Source organism: Lipophrys pholis (genome assembly GCF_963383615.2).
Source record: "Lipophrys pholis genome assembly, chromosome: 1".
NCBI classification, from domain to species: domain Eukaryota; kingdom Metazoa; phylum Chordata; class Actinopteri; order Blenniiformes; family Blenniidae; genus Lipophrys; species Lipophrys pholis.
Genome location: NC_137635.1, coordinates 38,747,637 through 38,764,694, shown reverse-complemented (window position 1 = coordinate 38,764,694; position 17,058 = coordinate 38,747,637). Strand labels below are relative to the sequence as shown.

Sequence of the window (17,058 nt, the reverse complement as noted above, 5' to 3'; positions counted from 1 at the left end):
GAGAACACTAAACACATCCAAGCCGTTTCATTTAGCCACACGTGGCCGGTCTCACTCTATCTTAACAGCTTCAGCAGCTTATTACCTGGAAGCAAACTTTAGTAGCTTCCAGGTGTCAGCTTTGATTTTTCACTGCAGCACTTTCTGTCCCGTTAATGTGCGTCATCCGTACTGATCCTCCACCCCTGACAACTGGTTCTGGGAGATCACCTTCTGTGACACGGTGCGCTCCCATCTGACCTCTCTTCCTCACTGATATAGTCACCGGTGAAAGTGTATCCCCAGCTGGTTGTTTCACCCTGGGAAAAGCCCAGTACTGTAATGAGACAATCACGCCACCTCCTCTTGCTCTTCAGTGCATGCAAGTGTCCTGGATGGGTGTATCCTTTCATTAGCTCTACCATGACCTGATAAAACCAATGGAAGAATAGAAAACATACATAGACAAGAATGTATTGACTGATCCAGCAAGGCCCCTCTTTCTAAAGCATACTAGGAAAAAGCAGCAGACGGGATGGAAATATGTCCCACACATTGCTGATGCCCACAGTCTAGCCGATGCTGAACCATTCCCTGTGTTTGGCCCTTCACATTCCTAGTAGGTACAGCACAGTGGCTTTTAACACATTACACAAGACAGACAAAACAATGCTGTATTAACTTTGTCTTATCTAATTCACTTTGGTCATGCACCCTATCTTGCGGTTTCCATGACTGTATCAAGCGAGCTACAGACCATAATTTTACAGGTTACTAATGTGTTTTGATGTGTGTGTTGGCTTATTTAGACACAACACAAAAGTGAATGATTCAGTTAAACATCTTCAAAGTTGGCAGAGTGGTGCAATAACTGTAAAAATATTAATAAGTACTCAGCTTTAGCATGCCGCGTGCTGTCAGGCGTAACTTCAATGTAAAAGAACCTGATGTGTCTGGTGTTATAATTAAAACGAGGCCTCATCCATCCGCCTAATAACACTTCATGCTTAGTGTGGTGGCAGGGGCTGCAGCCTGTCTCCAACAACGGGGGTGAAAACACGGTGGAGAGACATCACTCATTAATATTATGTAAAGGTTACCATGGAGATAGAGCTGTTCACAGGGAATGAAGGCAGAAGGGCCTCTCCGTGTGTTTACAGAGCTATAAAGCACTACTAGCAGGTCTGGTCAGGTGGAACTGCGATATGAAGGAGGGGTAATAATGAAGGCTGAGTGTAGCTTTAATGTAGGAGACCACACTTGAGATGAATGTGTTTGCAATCCAAGATGCCTGGCTGCATTGTGATAAACATCAAACAGTTTGAATAATCCGTAAACAATAAGAAGATTCTAAAAGAGGCAGCGTGTGATTGATTCATACATTTATTCATTATCATGTACAAATTCGGTGGTACAAAGCTGTTGTAAGACTCCAGTGCTCACCCTCTTGTTGTCTTTATTGCAGTAAAAAAAGGAAATACCAGCAAGATCAAGAGTCAAGAGGTACTTTGGCAAATATAAATTATATGTTAAGAAGGCAAGCAGACGTCTCGAGCAATATGATGTGATGTGATGGGATAAAACGGCGCAAACAATGTCTGAGCGGCTCCTGTGAGCGCTCATTAAAAAAATGCATAAGAATCCATAAAAATAGTTTATTTTAAAGGAAACACTTAAAACAAGTGAACAGACGAAGAGCCGGGAGTATCCTCCTTTCTTCATCAAACTGCAAGGTACAGACTCACAGTATGTTTAGAGATTGTTGCTGTGAGTGTCTGTGTGTGACATAAACTGTATTGTACATACTGTGTGAGCGCTCATGTCTGCATGCATGCGTGTGTGTGTGTGTGTGTGTGTGTAGGTTCCTTTTCATATCAGTGACTGTAACCTTGTTCCTAGCACTGGCTGAAGTGGCTAAAACAATTGAGGTTGGGGTCTGGGCCAGGGAGGGGCGGGGCGGGGAGAACAAGTGGATTCAAGAACATTTGGCAATAACCATGACGGATGTGGAGATGAGGAACGCGGGTGAGCCAGAGTCCACGTGACCCAGCCTGCTGACGTTTCTCCAAATGTCCTTAACTTTGTTCAACTTTTAGCGCGACACACCAAAACCTCTGTGCTCGTACGCGTACTCCAGACTGTACAGAAGAGGAGAGCACGGCGAGATAGAGCGAGCGAGTGCGAGACAGAAGACAGAGACCGCGAAGAGGGAGGTACAGTAGAGCAGTGAGATGACCGCTTCATGGGAGAGACAAACTTTTGTCTTTGGCGGCTGGGAGGTGGGACGTCGTTCTTGATGGCGGGCTGGGATGGAGGAGCGGGAAGGAATTAAGATGAGCAGATAGTTGGAGGGTTACAGGAGGACAGAGGTGAAACTAGACTTTGCTTCTCCCCCGCGGTCTCATTTCAGAGGTATTGTTGTAGAAAGTGCAGCAGCATTATCTCATAGTGCTCTCCAGACTCAGGGCAGCGAATACTGTGCCGCTCGTTGGGGTAAACCTGGCAAACATAAACAGAGCCGCTTGGTTAGCAGAAAGGTACAAGGGCATCCAAAGCTTGCAATCAACAGAATCTGATTCAGCAGAACCCTCGGTTAAACAAAACAAGTACAAGAACTGTAGTGAACAGGTCGGGCCCAATACTAAATAACCAACAATACATTTATAAACTATATTCAGCTGGGTGTTTATTTTGGGAGTGTAGTCACATGCGCACTTGAATGTCCAAAACAAAGTTTTGATACCAACCTGAAGCTGGTAGGGCTTCCCAGCACGGATTATCTGTGACACTAAGAAATTGGTGTGGAAAAAGTGCACATTCTCGTCCAGAAATCCATGAAGAATAAGCAAACGATTGGGCCTGGAGTGAGAGTGGGAAAGACATTTTGTTAAAACAAAAACTGTGACTTTCAATCAAGAAATTGATGTTCTGTTTGTGTGAATCTTTTTTACTTTTAAGGTGCATGTCAATAGAAATAAACACCACAAGTGTTTACGTTATTTTGTTTTATGTCCCTCACTGGTATTCTTGAACACTCCCATTTGTCTCTGGGTGTGTAGAATGAGGTAGGTTGTGTCAGGAGGCAAACTAGATTGATCAGTACCACCACCCTATATTCTAAACTGCTCTACGGGTAATTTCAGGTCACCACTTACCCTCAAAATATTGTTTTGGGACTGTGGGAGGAAGCCCACACATCCACAGGGAGAACATGCAAACTCTGATAAAACATGGCCGGAGCCTGGACTCAAAATTGAGACGTTGTGGTGAGATGCGAGATGAGATTGCTAAATACCAGTAATAAACACGGGTACATTAAAAGGTCTTGATTAGCTTCTTCAGAAGATTAAGAATCTGCACAACTTTACTTGTCCAAGGTTGTAAAACGGCTGAAGTGTATCATGTTCAAAGGCGTTCAGACTTGATTTCACGTCCTGAAAGCAACGCTCCGACATGATGTCGGCTCCTCAGGGTTTCCTGAACACTCATCCGGTTTCATCCAGCCTGTCTCCTCACATTGTAATCATTTCATCTCTGCGCCTATCATTAACTCAAAAGAAGAAATCATCTCGTGGTGCTGAATGTGCTCATCATCTACCAATATGGAAAAACGATTTACCCCAAGACACTTTGGTCAGATAGCTCCCCAGTTCCATGATGTGTTTTTGCACCAGTGTTGGTGACCTTCTGTTATAAACTCTTCACCACATGGACTGATGTGGTGTCACGTATTTGCGCTGGCTTCCTTCCACCCAGTGACTTCAAAGCACTACAAAGCTGTTCTGCTGTGTTATTAAGCATCCAGATCTCTCAGGTCGCCTGGATCAAACCAGCTTTCTTTTCCCAGAGTCACATGCAGAAGCTGCTTTTAGTTTTTATGCACCAAATAGTTGGAACAAGCTCCCAGAAAGCTGCAGGACAGCTACAACGCTCAGCTCTTTAAAATGAGACGTTTTCTGCTGGCTTTCAGTAAAACCGAGTGTTATGCTGCACTGCATCTTATGTTGCATCAACTTTATAGTCTTTTTTTGTTTGTTTGTTTTCATATCTTTTATATTTTTCATTTTCATTTCTTCTAATTATCCCTGATGTGCTGCTGCTCAGGCTGATTGATGTAATTTCAGATCATGTAGGATTGTAGAGTGACATCAAATCAAGAATTTGCTGAAGCATATTATTTTGATGCACAGGTGTCAGACTTAATGATAATAAAAATCTATTTCCTAGAAACCAACAGCCATGTCCAGGCATGCACAAAACGCGCCTGTAAATATCTATCACATGCTCCATTAAAAAAAGAAGAAGACACAAACAGATTGAGTGTGAATTATATGAGGTAGGTGTGTGTGCGTGTGTACTAACTCGCTAGGCAGCTTGTCCACGTGCAAGGCTACAGATCCCTCCTCGTAGCCTTGCTGGTTGTTCTCAGGCACATCCATGTAACGCTCTGTGTAGCCGGTGTCATAGGCCATCCACACAGTGACTGGGGCGCCGGCGATGGCCAACTGGCAGAAATAAATTAAATTCATGCGTTATAGCAAATAGAGATCAGCCTTTTAGCAAGAAGCCCTAAGCCTTTCATGGGCACCCGGCTCTGTTAAAGAGGAAACTGTTTAAGAAATTGTTCAACAGTGACACCTTGTGGCAGCAGGGAATGCTGGTTGATGGAGGAAGTGGAAGCGCCTTGATGATAAAGGTAAAAGATGAGAGTTCTCCTCACCTTGAAGATGTTGGGTCGCTGAATGAGGCCCATGAGAGAGAGGAAGCCACCGTAGGACCATCCATGGATGGCTACACGGCTGAGGTCCACAAAGTTAAACTTCTCCGCCACATACTGCAGCCCCTCCACCTGGTCTTCAATCTCTACCTGGCCCTGGAGGAGCAGAGGCAAAGAAAGGGACTCACACTTGCACAAGGACATTTCCCATCTTTGTGAATCTTTATGACTCGTCCATTTCGTACCATTTTATTCTTCAGCGCTCCTTCAAATTCAAGTCCCCTCTGACAGGAACCCCTCCCATCGATGACAACCACGGCGTAGCCGAGAGAGGCCAGCGTGTTCAGACGGAGGTATTTCATTCCTTTGAAGGAGTTGTTGACCAGCTGCACCTAAAACAAAATGAAATAAAAACAATCACACACGAATGAAAGTTCTTCAGCTTTAGAGATTTACAGGCTATATGGAGTATTCAAAGCAACACTTGTTGTCACTTGGACAAGCTGAAGCAGAATGGGACGGATGTAACCACAAACCTGCGGGCCTCCGTACACAAACAGCACGGTGGGGTGTTTCCTGCCAGGCTGCAGGTTGTGAGGCTTGTACACCATCCCGTACAGCTGGAAGCCCGACTTCCCCGGAAAGTCAAAAATCTCAGGTGGATTGTAATCTCCCGGACATCCTGGAGGACATGATGGCAAAGGTCAACAGCTAAACACTCAAGCTTTACACCCAGAAATAATCTGGATAGAAACTACAGTGAAAAAGTTTATGTAAAATATTTTGTTGATTTTTTTCACTTTTGGAATTTGTTGCCTCTATACATCATTTCAAACCCTTAAAAGCCAGTTTAATTACAATTTAAATCATGCATAGCAACAGGAATAACACTTTACGTCATTCCAGGAAATATAAAAACTACACACAAATGATTCCTAATAACTTTAATACATATTCTTGTGAAAAGTCACAAATGCACCGTAAAAAATAGAAAAGAAGCTCAACAGTTCAGATTACTGCTCATCTAAAGTGCCAGGTGTTTCATACATGACAGCATCAAAACAGACTGTGGGAGTAATTACCCTTAGATTCCTCGGCCACAGGAGAAACACTCGTTATTGTACAACAACACGAGTAAAAACCAACAAACAGTCTGACACAAGCACGCGTAATGACCATGTTTGGGCTCCACGTTATCTGATGGTTGCATTGTGTGGCGACAACAGAAGATAAAAACTGACCATCTAATCTACAATCTAATTGCAAACTTCCTCCTCTCCACTGCACTCCTTCACAAATGCTTTTTGTTGTTTAGAAAATGTACTCAACGCACAAGTCTGAGTAGAGCTGCACTGAGTCTGACTGGCTCTGATTTAGGCTCGCGTCAGAACAAAATGTGACACCAGGAAAAAGGTTTTCCGGTAGCATCAGTTCCAGATGCTGTTTCACTTCACATCGACATTCACACTTAAGTCTTGCAGCTCGGCCTTCTGAATTAGATCTTACTTTCTGGAGCAGCTTATGGTTTGAATCCTCACATTGAGCATGTTTGCAGCATTGTATAGACAAATATAATTAACAATCTAAATCTAATTGCCGCCTAATTTGTTTCTTTTCTCTGCAGACTCCTCAAATCCAACGACTTGTGATACTTGAGTTCTGAAGCGACCAGTGACCATGTAAACCTGGACTGATTTGAGATTTCAAATGTTGCTTGACCACATGTGGTGCTTCTGATTCAACTGGCAAATAAATAAACTGACTTTTTAGAAGCATTTCAAACCAAAGAATCATGGTCAGTTTATTTGCAGTGATGCTTCTTCTATGAAGCCACTACTTGTTTACAGGCCATGATGCAGCAGCTACATCTGAAGACTATTAGTATATAAACAAAATGTGGCCGTGTAATGTTTGTTGTTTACCTGGCGATTCCATCATGCTGGCCCAGAACTCGGGCACAATGTGCAGCGGGTCACCTTCCGAACTGCTCAGCTTGTAGACGTGAACGCAGGGAGGCGTACTCACGTTACTGTAGTGGCTGACAAAAAAGTCAAAGTTCTGTGGAGAGAGAGGCTCAACATTAATATAAAGAGACAGAAAGTAACATACAGGAATGTCCACGCAATGCTTCATGGGAATATTCCTAAATTGCATAAACAACACAGCTAACATTCATCTTCCAGAACGTTCCTCCAGTTTACAGTGACAGGCACTGGCCCTGCTGCTCAGTGGTGTAAAACTTTACCATGATCTCTCTTTGCATGCTTGGATAATTTCTTCACATAATCCAGTTTCAATCCAATGTTTGGAAAACAAAATACATGCATGGCTTAAAGCTTTAGGAAACAGTTTGTCCTCTTGACTGATACCCCAGATTCAAGTTCACCATCTAGTATTTTCACGTACATTAGGTCCAACTAATATTTCTATTCAGACACCAGCTCCTACATGTTTGCTCTTTAAATAAAAAGGCCAGAGCTGTCGAGTTTTCTCAGCAACACTGGAAACAAAGGAGCAGACACACGAAAGGGATGTTGTACCTGACTAACAGAGCAGCTATGAGAGAAGCCGGGCTTGGTTAGTCTGACCACGTCTCCGGGTGACTCATAGCTGACCACGTAGAGGTGGTGCTCCAGAGGAGTGTCTCTGGTGCCCTGGAAGTACACCAGCTTGGTCGCCTCGTTCACCCAGATCTAGAGAGGAAGACAAATACAGAATAATGACAAGATAACAGCAGCATATCAATGTGTTTGTGACATCTTAAAAGCATACAGAAATTCAAATAAACAAAGACTGGAAAATTGACATTCGATGACTCTGAATACAAACAATGAGAGTCCTTTAGTGGCTTCTACAGAACTGGACATTTTTCATCACTGTCACAGACTGTAGGATACTACCGCCCATCAGTTTCAATACAATGCAGCAGCGTACAATCCCAGAGGACCAAACTGACGACAAAAACCTCCTTTGAAAAAAAGGCAAAAGAGTGCAGTCAGCTGTGAAGCCTGACAGACCATCCCCGGGGAAAAGTGCCTTCTCAGGCTGATCAGCAGAAGTGACTATGTTTTTCAATAATTGAAACATCTGCGTTTTGTTGAAGGCTGACGTCATGCATTCAGGACTAAAACACTTGTTCCCTGACCTTGGAGCCATGTCTGGCCAGCACCTCCCATTCTCCAGCGGTCAGCATGACCTCCTCCTTGATTGCACATTTGAAGTCTCCTGCAGGAATAATATATCAGTACTCAAGTCTGACAGAAACCAAAAAGTGATAGATAACTTTTTATAAGTTTTAGTAATAAATGTGATCGCATCTCTTTGCCCCCTACCCTCCACATGACGGTAGTCTTCTGTCCAGTGGGAACTGCCCGGTTGTAACAGCGAAGTGATTTTAAACAGATGGCTGAAACCGCTTTTAGATTCATTTATCCAAATGAAACTAAATTCCTCTTCTGTCGTTTGAATGAAAGGATAGAATATATCATGAACCTGCAAAAAAACAAACAAAGACACAATACAAGCTATTATTACATGACTAGATATTCGCTTTGAGGGACCTGGGGCCATGTGGAAACGCTCACATTGATCCAGACGTCGGTGGTCTCTTCGTAGATTATGTACGGCTGCGTGTTGACGGGCACGGCCGCCAGACTCTCCTGCCTCGCTGCCGGGTCGTCGCTCACGGGGATGAAGAGCGCTGGAGGCAGCAGGACAAGCTGGAGTTTCCTCTGGCTGCGGTCCAGCAGCACTGCCCAGCCGCTGGGGAAACATGGCACAGTAAAAACTCAAGATTCTGACACAGTAAGACCAATCAATCAGGGAAGCAACCCTATTCGAAAGAACGCCTCCAATTAGCTCTACTGGACTCCAAAATAACATCTGTGAAAACTAATGGGAGCATTGTGCGTCTGTGCAGCTGGAACCAATGTCGCAATGTCTGAAATCCCAACTAAAGCTGCACTTTTTATTTTTCTGAATAAAAAAAAATGATAAAAATGAACACAATTAGGACTGCAACACTCACTATTTCCCGTCACTTGTCCATCCTACTCTGGCGATGTATTCTGTCCCTGGAAACATGGAGTTGAATGGGACGACCAGTTCTTTGTCTTGTGTGCTCACAATCTGCAAATACACGTTAGCACATTAGCAACAACATCAACAAGAACAAAACAAAGGACAACAAAGATAGTAAAGCTTACTCTTCCTTGGTGATCGGTCTTAATCTCGGCCAGTTTAAGGGTAGCCTGGGGATTTTTGCTGCCTGTGAATAAAATATTTGGCCGATAAAAATTAAAATAAAGAGAAAGAAAGCAAAACAGATTTCCTTCAAATCTGAGTGTGTGTCCCGCTGCACAAACCTGTCCGAGGATATCTGTATGCGTCCGCCTTCCTCTCCTCCAGAGCCGGAGACGGAACATGAATAATTTCTACTTCTGTCTCGTCCACCTCTTCATACAGAAGATATACCGTTTTTCCTCCACTGGGGTCTGACGGGAGATAGTAAATGTAAGTACAAACAAACCGCGTTGCGTGCACGCTGACTGAAATCACAGGATTAGATTCTGACCTTCAACCGCTGACGGACTCCACCAGTAACCTGTGAAACGGTCAAACTCTTCCTGGATGACAAACGTTGCTACACCTGCAGACTTGGGGTCTTCCTTAACATTATCTACACCTGGGAGGAATCAACGACAAGTTAAGAAAAAGACGTGATTCAAATGACTGAAATCTACCATTTGAGACACATTTGCACCCTTTTAACAAACAGAGAGAGCCTTCAGACCTTTGTGGCAGTAAGTGAGTCTCCTTTCTTCCCCCGTCTTAACGTTGGCTATCCACAGGTCGTTGTTGTTGATGAAGGCTATGAAGTCAGGGTCACCAGGGCAGATCTTGGGGTCCATGCGGGTCCCTGAGCACTGGGTTTTGATCTCCACAGGCTTTACAGGAGCAGACTGCTAAAGACAAGACACGCAGCCTTAATTAGCCGTACAGGGCCAGTTTACATGCATTCATTAGTTTATTCAAGTGATTATGTAAATTGCATAACGAGGTACATTTTATTAGAAAACAGCCGTTCTGATTATGAAAACCTGGATTTAAATACTAAAATTCATGCCCGATACTCTGACGTCTTTAGGCAAGCATACCTGTTAATCTGATTGATTTCGTACTTTCTCATCAGAATTGGTGTATCGTACTCCAAAACAAGTCTGATAATGGACTGAAACATGTGAACCTATTTTTCCCAATCAGATTTAATTATGAGGATTATCTGATTGCTCCCAGTTATCTGATTTTCAAAGTGAAGTAAATGAGCTCAGAGAAAGATCTGATGGGAACTTGACGTATTAAAGCATATTCCGAAAGGACTATGTGATTAATTTCAATGAATCTTAAAATGAAGACACCGATTTGACAACAAATATCGTGTGTACTGTGCATACGGGGAGATATGATTACTTTCTAATGGCTCAAAGAGAAAAATGGTTGTCTTGCTGAACAGAAAATCCAGAGTACTCACAATGAAGCCGTTATTGCCCCCATCCTGACAGTAGAAGAGGCTGTTGCTGGCCTGGAAGAGGAACAGGCCCGTCTGAGAATGGTAATCATAAGAAGTGATACCAAATGCTCCCAAACGCTTGCGCTCCCTCAGTAGTTCCTCCTCTCGAGAGTAGGCTCCCTGGTGTGGTGTCGCCTTCGGGAAACAACAGGACATCATATGAACAACACTGGAGTTCACTATGTCATCATTTTAAGATACTTTGTTGGTCTCTTTTGAGGAAATTATTTCTGTCAATGTAACTGCTGGGAGTAAAGGGAAATGCTTCAGGACTCACAAACTGTCAACAGTCAGATTTTAAGCAGAAAATTTGGGGCATGAGCTTGCTTCTTCAACCTGTGCCAGCCACGGCCCACAAACTGGAGCCGCATATGTTTTAAAGATATTGTAGGAATGACTAACAATGGTTTTGCAAATGCTCATACAATGAGATTTTTGGGAGTAAGTCACCAGCAGTGTGGCTATATTGACTGAGCGACTCAGGGCAAAGGAATTTAACAAATTCACATCATATGTCAAAACTAAAAAAGCTAAAACCTTGTACAGTGTTACAAAATCATAGTATCAAATATATTCTGATACCGATATGTCATAGTAATAGCAAAAATGTGTTTCAGTGTGCAAATATATGCAATGTTAGTGTAAATCATGTGACTAAACCACAGGCGTTTGAGCCGTCCCACCGCATCGTTCTGGATTCAGCAGATGGAGCTGCTCGCTGGTGGCACCGCAAGAACAGCAAAAGAGAGGGAATTCACCTGGAAGTGATCCAGCATCTGTTTCCATGACAACACTAAGAGGGCCTCCTTCCGAATCTTCTTGGGGATTTCTGAGTAGAGTAGTGAGTTCTCTCGGCTTCCATAAGGCATTCCTGTAAGCACACGGAGAGGCGACACAGGCTGCTCAACCAAAACAACAAACGCTCCTGCCTGAAGCAGCAAAACATGACTCGGGTCACATGGAGGGAATACAAAGGAGCAATATACTGACAATAAAAACCAACAGTCTATATGAGGTGGTTTAGGTGCGATCTCTAAACTGAAATAAGCCTACCTAGGTAATACAACCGGTGGGAATGAGGTCCATTCTCATCCTTCTTCTGCACGAACTGGAAGTCATGGGGAGCCTTGTTGGCAATCATGCCGGAGTACTTTCTGCTGCAGTGGATAATATCCCGAAGCCCCTCCCAAGAGTGTTTCTCCACAAAGAACTGAGACGGGACGTCCTCCATGTCCACCACCTCCGAGCTGTCCGAAAGGCCGTCCACAGCCGTCATGCTCACAGTCACACAGCTGGGTGGGAACAACACACTGACCTGATGAGTGGAACTCAAACAAAGACACGCCTGTATGCATTCTTTTAACTCAAGAACTGAGAGAAACATAGAATGAGAAGCAAGTAATTTCAGAAAAACATGTGCACGTGAACGAAGGCAAACTCATGTAACAAATATTAGTCTAAATGTTAAAACAGACAAATGAAATATACTGTACCTTTTCCAGATACCCTCTTTATTGTCACAAAGTTTGACCTTCTTGACTCTATGCATTCACCGGTCAACACTCCTGTCTCCAAATCTGTAACCTGTCAACAGATTACACTCTTAACGCACATTTTAAATTCATCAGCAGAGGTATGGTGTTAGGAATGGTAAGTAGGTAAGGGGGAGAATTGCTTATAGTGAGCGCTCTGTATGGACAAAATATTTGATATGAATCAGTCAGCCATTTAAGGTCTTAGGGTTAAAGGACCTGAAAAATAGATTGAAAACAGAAGACCCGAGAGCTTTAATAGACTCTAAATATCAATGTTGATTAACAAGAATTATTCATCTTTACTAACACACAATGAGGTGAAGTCGTACTCTGCTGTTGGTGAGGTATGGGGATTTAGGGAATACCCCACATTCCTTTAATGATAATCTGTGCTGGATTAGTATGACGCAAACAGCTGTGGGAAAAGTCACACACTCTTAACAACTCAGGTGATTGTTATACAGTGTTGTTTTGATAGAATAACAAGGTTATTACTGATGTTAACATGCTTGATCATAGACATTACAGTAATTACACCATAACAATAAAAATCCTCGATAATAGTGCTGTAATGATTAATACTATTACGTTATTAAGGGGAAACAGATACACGCATATTCATATATATAACCAAACATAGACCTGACTTTATCTGGATGAAAAAGTGAAAGCTTGTCAACTTTAGTAGTTACTGCCTCCTGCTACTAAATGTCCCCTGAACATTCAACTTCAACTTCACGTGACATCTTTGTGGACAGAAATGTGAAATTATATAACGGTGTAACACAGTTCATCGTGGCAGCAGCTACTTGAGGTCAGCTGGATCCCTGACAGCTTTACCCCGGCTGGCGTTGGGGCTGGGCGACATGTGGAGTGAATCGGTAAAATACCGGCACAGCGGACGGTAACCGTGAACGTTAGCTCGCTCGGATCTTTGTTCTCGGGTTGGAAGTCCTCGGTCAGACCGGGAAAAACACCGGCAAATCCATCTGGGACGGCTAACTACACGGAGCCCACGCCAACTCACATTCAACAGCGAAGCATTAAATCCACAGTTGTTGTAAACTGCCATTTGTCGAGCCGTGTGTGTTTCATAAAATCTTGATTTGATACATTTTGACATGACAGCTCTTCTCTGTCATCTTAGCTCGGCAGCTAACGAGCTAGCAGAGAGCTAGGTAGCCGCTAACGATAGCTGCTTCCATTTATTAAGAGACGCTCGGGCCGGTGTCGCGACAAAACAACCCGAAATTCAGTGGAATACTTACCGATGTGGCCACTGCTTCTTCTCGCAGTTTAGAGACCTGCTTAGCTCGGTGTCAACGAAGGGATTTTGCTGCAGCTAAAGAATGTCTCCATGGCCCAGAGCGGCCACACACAGAACGGAACTGGATTCCAGGTCGGAAAAAAGCGGAACCTTCAGTGTGGTGATGAGGACACACCGGAACTTTGTTCAGGGCCGCACTGCTTTTTCATGGGCGGAGGGAGTTTTTTTTTTTAGATTTATTTTAATTGATTTGAATTTTTATGAACTGTCAAAACTTAAATCAATTTAGATATTCTTAAACGTCGTGAGGACGTTGGGGTTTTTTTTTTCTTTCATTTTCTTATATTTTGCACCAAAAAAAGAATATCTATACTCCATATTTTTAAAAGAAAAGACAAAAGATCTGTTTAAATGGCATTGTTACAAAATAGCATACATCCTGTCAAAATGAGGTTGCTGTGTTGAGTGATAGAAGTCACATCAGAGCCACATTGTTCATTTGTCGGGTTTCTCTGTTAAAAGCACCTAGAAATGACTGTTATATGTGGTGCTGTATAAAGTTGAATTGAGTAGAAACCAGCCAGGCAATTTCTTTTTTATAAGTTTAGTCAACGTGATGTGCAAGGGTTTTAGAGTTTAAGGATCAATTCACAAGTTGCTTAGTCAGACTTTCTATAACGGTAAATCATCAGTGAGACAATATGTTGGCTGACCAATCTTCAGTTAAATTGTAGGTATTTGAGATGAAGTTTAATTTCAGCTTTTTTCATGGACAAAGAATCAATTAGGTAATCTCAACAGCAACACAACGGGATTTAGATTTTAATGAAAACAGCCAATTAGTGCAGCAGCAGCTTTTACGTAAATACCTGTCTTACCAATGCTTTCACATTGAAAAGATATTCAATGTGTCATGAAATTATCACCCAGATTTGCTTTTAGAAAAGTGACACCAGTCACCATTGACTTTTATAGTCACTCCAGATACAACTAGACAGCTAATCTCAGTTTTACACAGTAGTCATCAAAACCTTTAAAAACCACTTACCACGTTTCTATGTTCACAACATTCAGCAATGCAACTTCATATATATTTAAAAAGAAAAAAAGAAAAAAAAGGGGCAAAACAGTCATTGTGTGGGACACCCAGTTTTTTTTTATTTTTACAAAGAATACAGCCATTCTACTTCAGAGGGATGAAACGAGAAGAGTGTGTGGCTCCAATACCAGGGCGACCGTGCTTGACGGGCTTGTAGGTGATGGAGAACTCTCCCAAGTAGTGACCACACATCTCAGGCTGTGAAGAAGACAAACAGAGCCACATTAACACGACACTCCATTAGGCTCCAGCTGTACAGCAAGCAAACTCCAACCCCCTGAGAGCACAGCCTACTTTATTATTCATGTGATGACAAATCTAAAATTTTAGAAATATATGACATGGCTCTAATTTAAGCAATATTGCAGGGACTTTAATAAGAGAACCTGAGCAAATCAGGAAATACAGTCAATATCAGTTCATGGTGCATGATATATGCAATACACGGAAGGCTGAAATCTGGTGAGTGATTTGTATATAAAATACCAGATAAAATCAGAACTTAATTTTATAATATTTTGTGTTTACAAGTGATGCTTTAATGTCATTGACTTTAACTGTGGGTTCAAATTGTATTTGTATGCAGTCGATTACAACATTGTCTTGGACTCAATATTAACATCTACTCCAAATGGACTGACAAACCTATACAAGAAGAAAATATTGTGGTGGAAAACAAACGATCAATCCCCAAGGTCCGACAGAGCCTGTTGAAACTCAGTCCCTCCTCTCTACCACACTTAACATGAACTCACCTTGATTTCAACCTGGTTGAAAGTCTTGCCATTGTAAACTCCCACCATGGAGCCGACCATCTCAGGCAGAATGACCATGTCTCTCAGGTGGGTCTTCACCACCTCGGGTTTCTCCATGGGAGGAGCCTCTTTCTTGGCCTTACGCAGGCGCTTCAGGAGGGACTGCTGCTTACGGCGCAGACCGCGGTTCAGCCTCCTCCTCTGGCGGGCACAGTACAGCTGCATCAGCTGCTCACTGCAGGGACACGGCACAGAAGACATCAGAGAAGTTCCTGAATACCAGCAACATTAAATCATAAATCATCAGGCAAACATACAACACAATTATTGAAAACTCATGTCAACACAATGGGAAATACCAGAAATATGAAAACCTGAGGAAGTTATGATCCATGTTGTAGTTACTGGGAGCTTTTATATTGTCAATGACAAAAAGATGAATTCACAGGACTTGCATTCAATTTAACAATGAACAAAGGTGATCAGGGAAGCCTCAGTCCACCCACTGATCAACTAATACAAATCTGCTAAGTGGAATAAAAGGAGCAACATCTTGTTGGTGAGCCTCATTTTGTTCCATCAACCTCTGCTGAATGTTTATTAAGTGTCACAACATGTCTACTATAGTAGGTCATTATAATGTTTTCATCTTAACTGCAGATAACTGGAGCTCAGGGAATATTTGTTTGATAGGTCCATGAAACTATATTTTGATACTGTGATCATTAACAAAATACCAGTCCAAAAGATTGTCTCATCACTTCTCACGTTCTGTGAACTGATGCTGTGCAGTAGGCTCACGTGTGACTTACTAAGACATGTCCAGAAGCTGGTCCAGGTCCACTCCTCTGTAGGTGAACTTCCTGAAGGTACGCTTCTTCTTGATCTCAGTATCCGCCTGGAACAGCATCAATTAGCATTAGCTGTTAGCATGGACGAGTTTGCGCAGACGTTGGCACACTGTCATTATTAACCATTCACTCCACCGGCCACTGTATCTTATAACGACTGACTATAGTCGCAAAATAGGAATAATTCAAAGATTGTCTGTATTCCAGCGCTTCTTTAGCAATGGTTAGCTTAGCCACATACGGCCTCAAAGCTCCGGCTACTCGGACGCTTATGAACATAGAGGAATCTAATTATCTTAGGAACAATTCTTCATCTGACAGTGAGTAAACATGGTGAGTTATCGGATAATGTAACCAAACGCCCCAATTAATGATTCTGCGGCGCAGATGCCTCTAGATTATAGTTTGATTAGACTCAGTGGTGAAGGGACACATACCATCTTGCCTGATGTTCCGGTAGAAAAGAACGGCCACAAGTCTCGTCTGGGCAGATATCGCGGGACTTCAGGCCAACATCCGGTGCTATCAGTTCCTCTGATGACCAGCGGAGGGCGATAAAGGTTTTTTCTCTCTCTCTCTCTCTCTCTCTCTCTCTCTCTCTCTCTCTCTCTCTCTCTCTCTCTCTCTCTCTCTCTCTCTCTCTCTCTCTCTCTCTCTCTCTCTCTCTCTCTCTCTCTCTCTCTCTCTCTCTCTCTCTCTCCCTCTCTCTCTCTCTCCCTCTCCCCAGCTGATGGCGACAAACCCGTTTTCTGCTTTTTCCCACTCAGGTATGTCAGCTCTCCTCACCAGTAACTTTCACACTGAATGGTTTTCCCAGTTGTTTCTGCACATCTGGAGGAAATAATAAAGGATCTTAAAAAAAAAATTCCGAGTAATAAAGATTAAAGTAGTTAGTTTGATGATGAGTTTTACATGTTTTATTGTACTTTCCTCCTTAACTGAATGCATTGATGTACAAAGAAATCTACACTTTATTGTAAATAGTGAAGACATTACAGCAGATATTACAACCTTAGTGTGTTTATAAAAATAAGTGTGTATTCGGGGGAAAAATGACTAGAAAAGTTGTGTGATGCTGAAAAGCAAGCCATGCGATGTCTGACAAATGAATAGGTTAATTTGCAACATGTCAGGTAATGTATGTTTAGTAAAACCAGAATAGCTCCGGCACATGGTGGTGTAGTGGTGAGCACTCCTCCCTCATTGTAAGTAGTCCATGGTTTGAATCCGGTTGAGGCCTTTCTGTGGCCCTATGTGTGCACTTGAGGCTATAAATGGCGACTCTA

The 17,058-nt window shown here is 42.7% G+C and overlaps 2 protein-coding genes across 3 annotated transcripts; both read right to left on the bottom strand.

The window, feature by feature from the left end:
* Positions 1–1,344: 1,344 nt before the first annotated feature.
* Positions 1,345–13,219, bottom strand: LOC308109964 (dipeptidyl peptidase 9-like). 2 transcript variants are annotated; one of them, XM_080463876.1, is made up of 21 exons: positions 13,069–13,219; positions 11,759–11,849; positions 11,319–11,557; positions 11,024–11,136; positions 10,227–10,400; positions 9,489–9,660; positions 9,270–9,380; positions 9,061–9,189; positions 8,902–8,963; positions 8,724–8,824; positions 8,281–8,458; positions 8,029–8,188; positions 7,842–7,921; positions 7,237–7,389; positions 6,619–6,754; positions 5,233–5,378; positions 4,942–5,088; positions 4,700–4,852; positions 4,342–4,484; positions 2,727–2,838; positions 1,345–2,478 (listed from the first exon to the last, which is right to left on the bottom strand). In XM_080463876.1, exons 2-21 carry the CDS (start codon positions 11,812–11,814, stop codon positions 2,386–2,388), a joined length of 2,658 nt encoding a protein of 885 aa, XP_080320002.1. In that variant the 5' UTR covers positions 11,815–11,849; positions 13,069–13,219; the 3' UTR covers positions 1,345–2,385. The 2 variants fall into 2 exon arrangements, with proteins under 2 accessions (XP_080320002.1, XP_080320003.1); XM_080463877.1 differs by having other exon boundaries at positions 9,489–9,657; positions 13,069–13,215.
* Positions 13,220–14,197: 978 nt separating this feature from the next.
* On the bottom strand, positions 14,198–16,418 carry rps15 (ribosomal protein S15). Its single transcript, XM_080464288.1, has 4 exons — positions 16,210–16,418; positions 15,734–15,819; positions 14,922–15,156; positions 14,198–14,364 (listed from the first exon to the last, which is right to left on the bottom strand). Exons 1-4 carry the CDS (start codon positions 16,210–16,212, stop codon positions 14,251–14,253), a joined length of 438 nt encoding a protein of 145 aa, XP_080320414.1. The 5' UTR covers positions 16,213–16,418; the 3' UTR covers positions 14,198–14,250.
* Between the last annotated feature and the right edge of the window lie 640 nt (positions 16,419–17,058).

Coding starts and splice junctions, on each gene's coding strand:
- LOC308109964 (XM_080463876.1), bottom strand. CDS start 11,814: ATGCATAGAGTCAAGAAGGTCAAACTTTGTGACAATAAAGAGGGTATC. Junction 9,381..9,488: donor ACTCACTTACTGCCACAAAG/GTCTGAAGGCTC, acceptor GATTCCTCCCAG/GTGTAGATAATGTTAAGGAA. Junction 4,485..4,699: donor AGCGACCCAACATCTTCAAG/GTGAGGAGAACT, acceptor TATTTCTGCCAG/TTGGCCATCGCCGGCGCCCC.
- rps15 (XM_080464288.1), bottom strand. Junction 15,157..15,733: donor CAGCTTCTGGACATGTCTTA/GTAAGTCACACG, acceptor GTGTCCCTGCAG/TGAGCAGCTGATGCAGCTGT. Junction 14,365..14,921: donor TCAACCAGGTTGAAATCAAG/GTGAGTTCATGT, acceptor TCTTCTTCACAG/CCTGAGATGTGTGGTCACTA.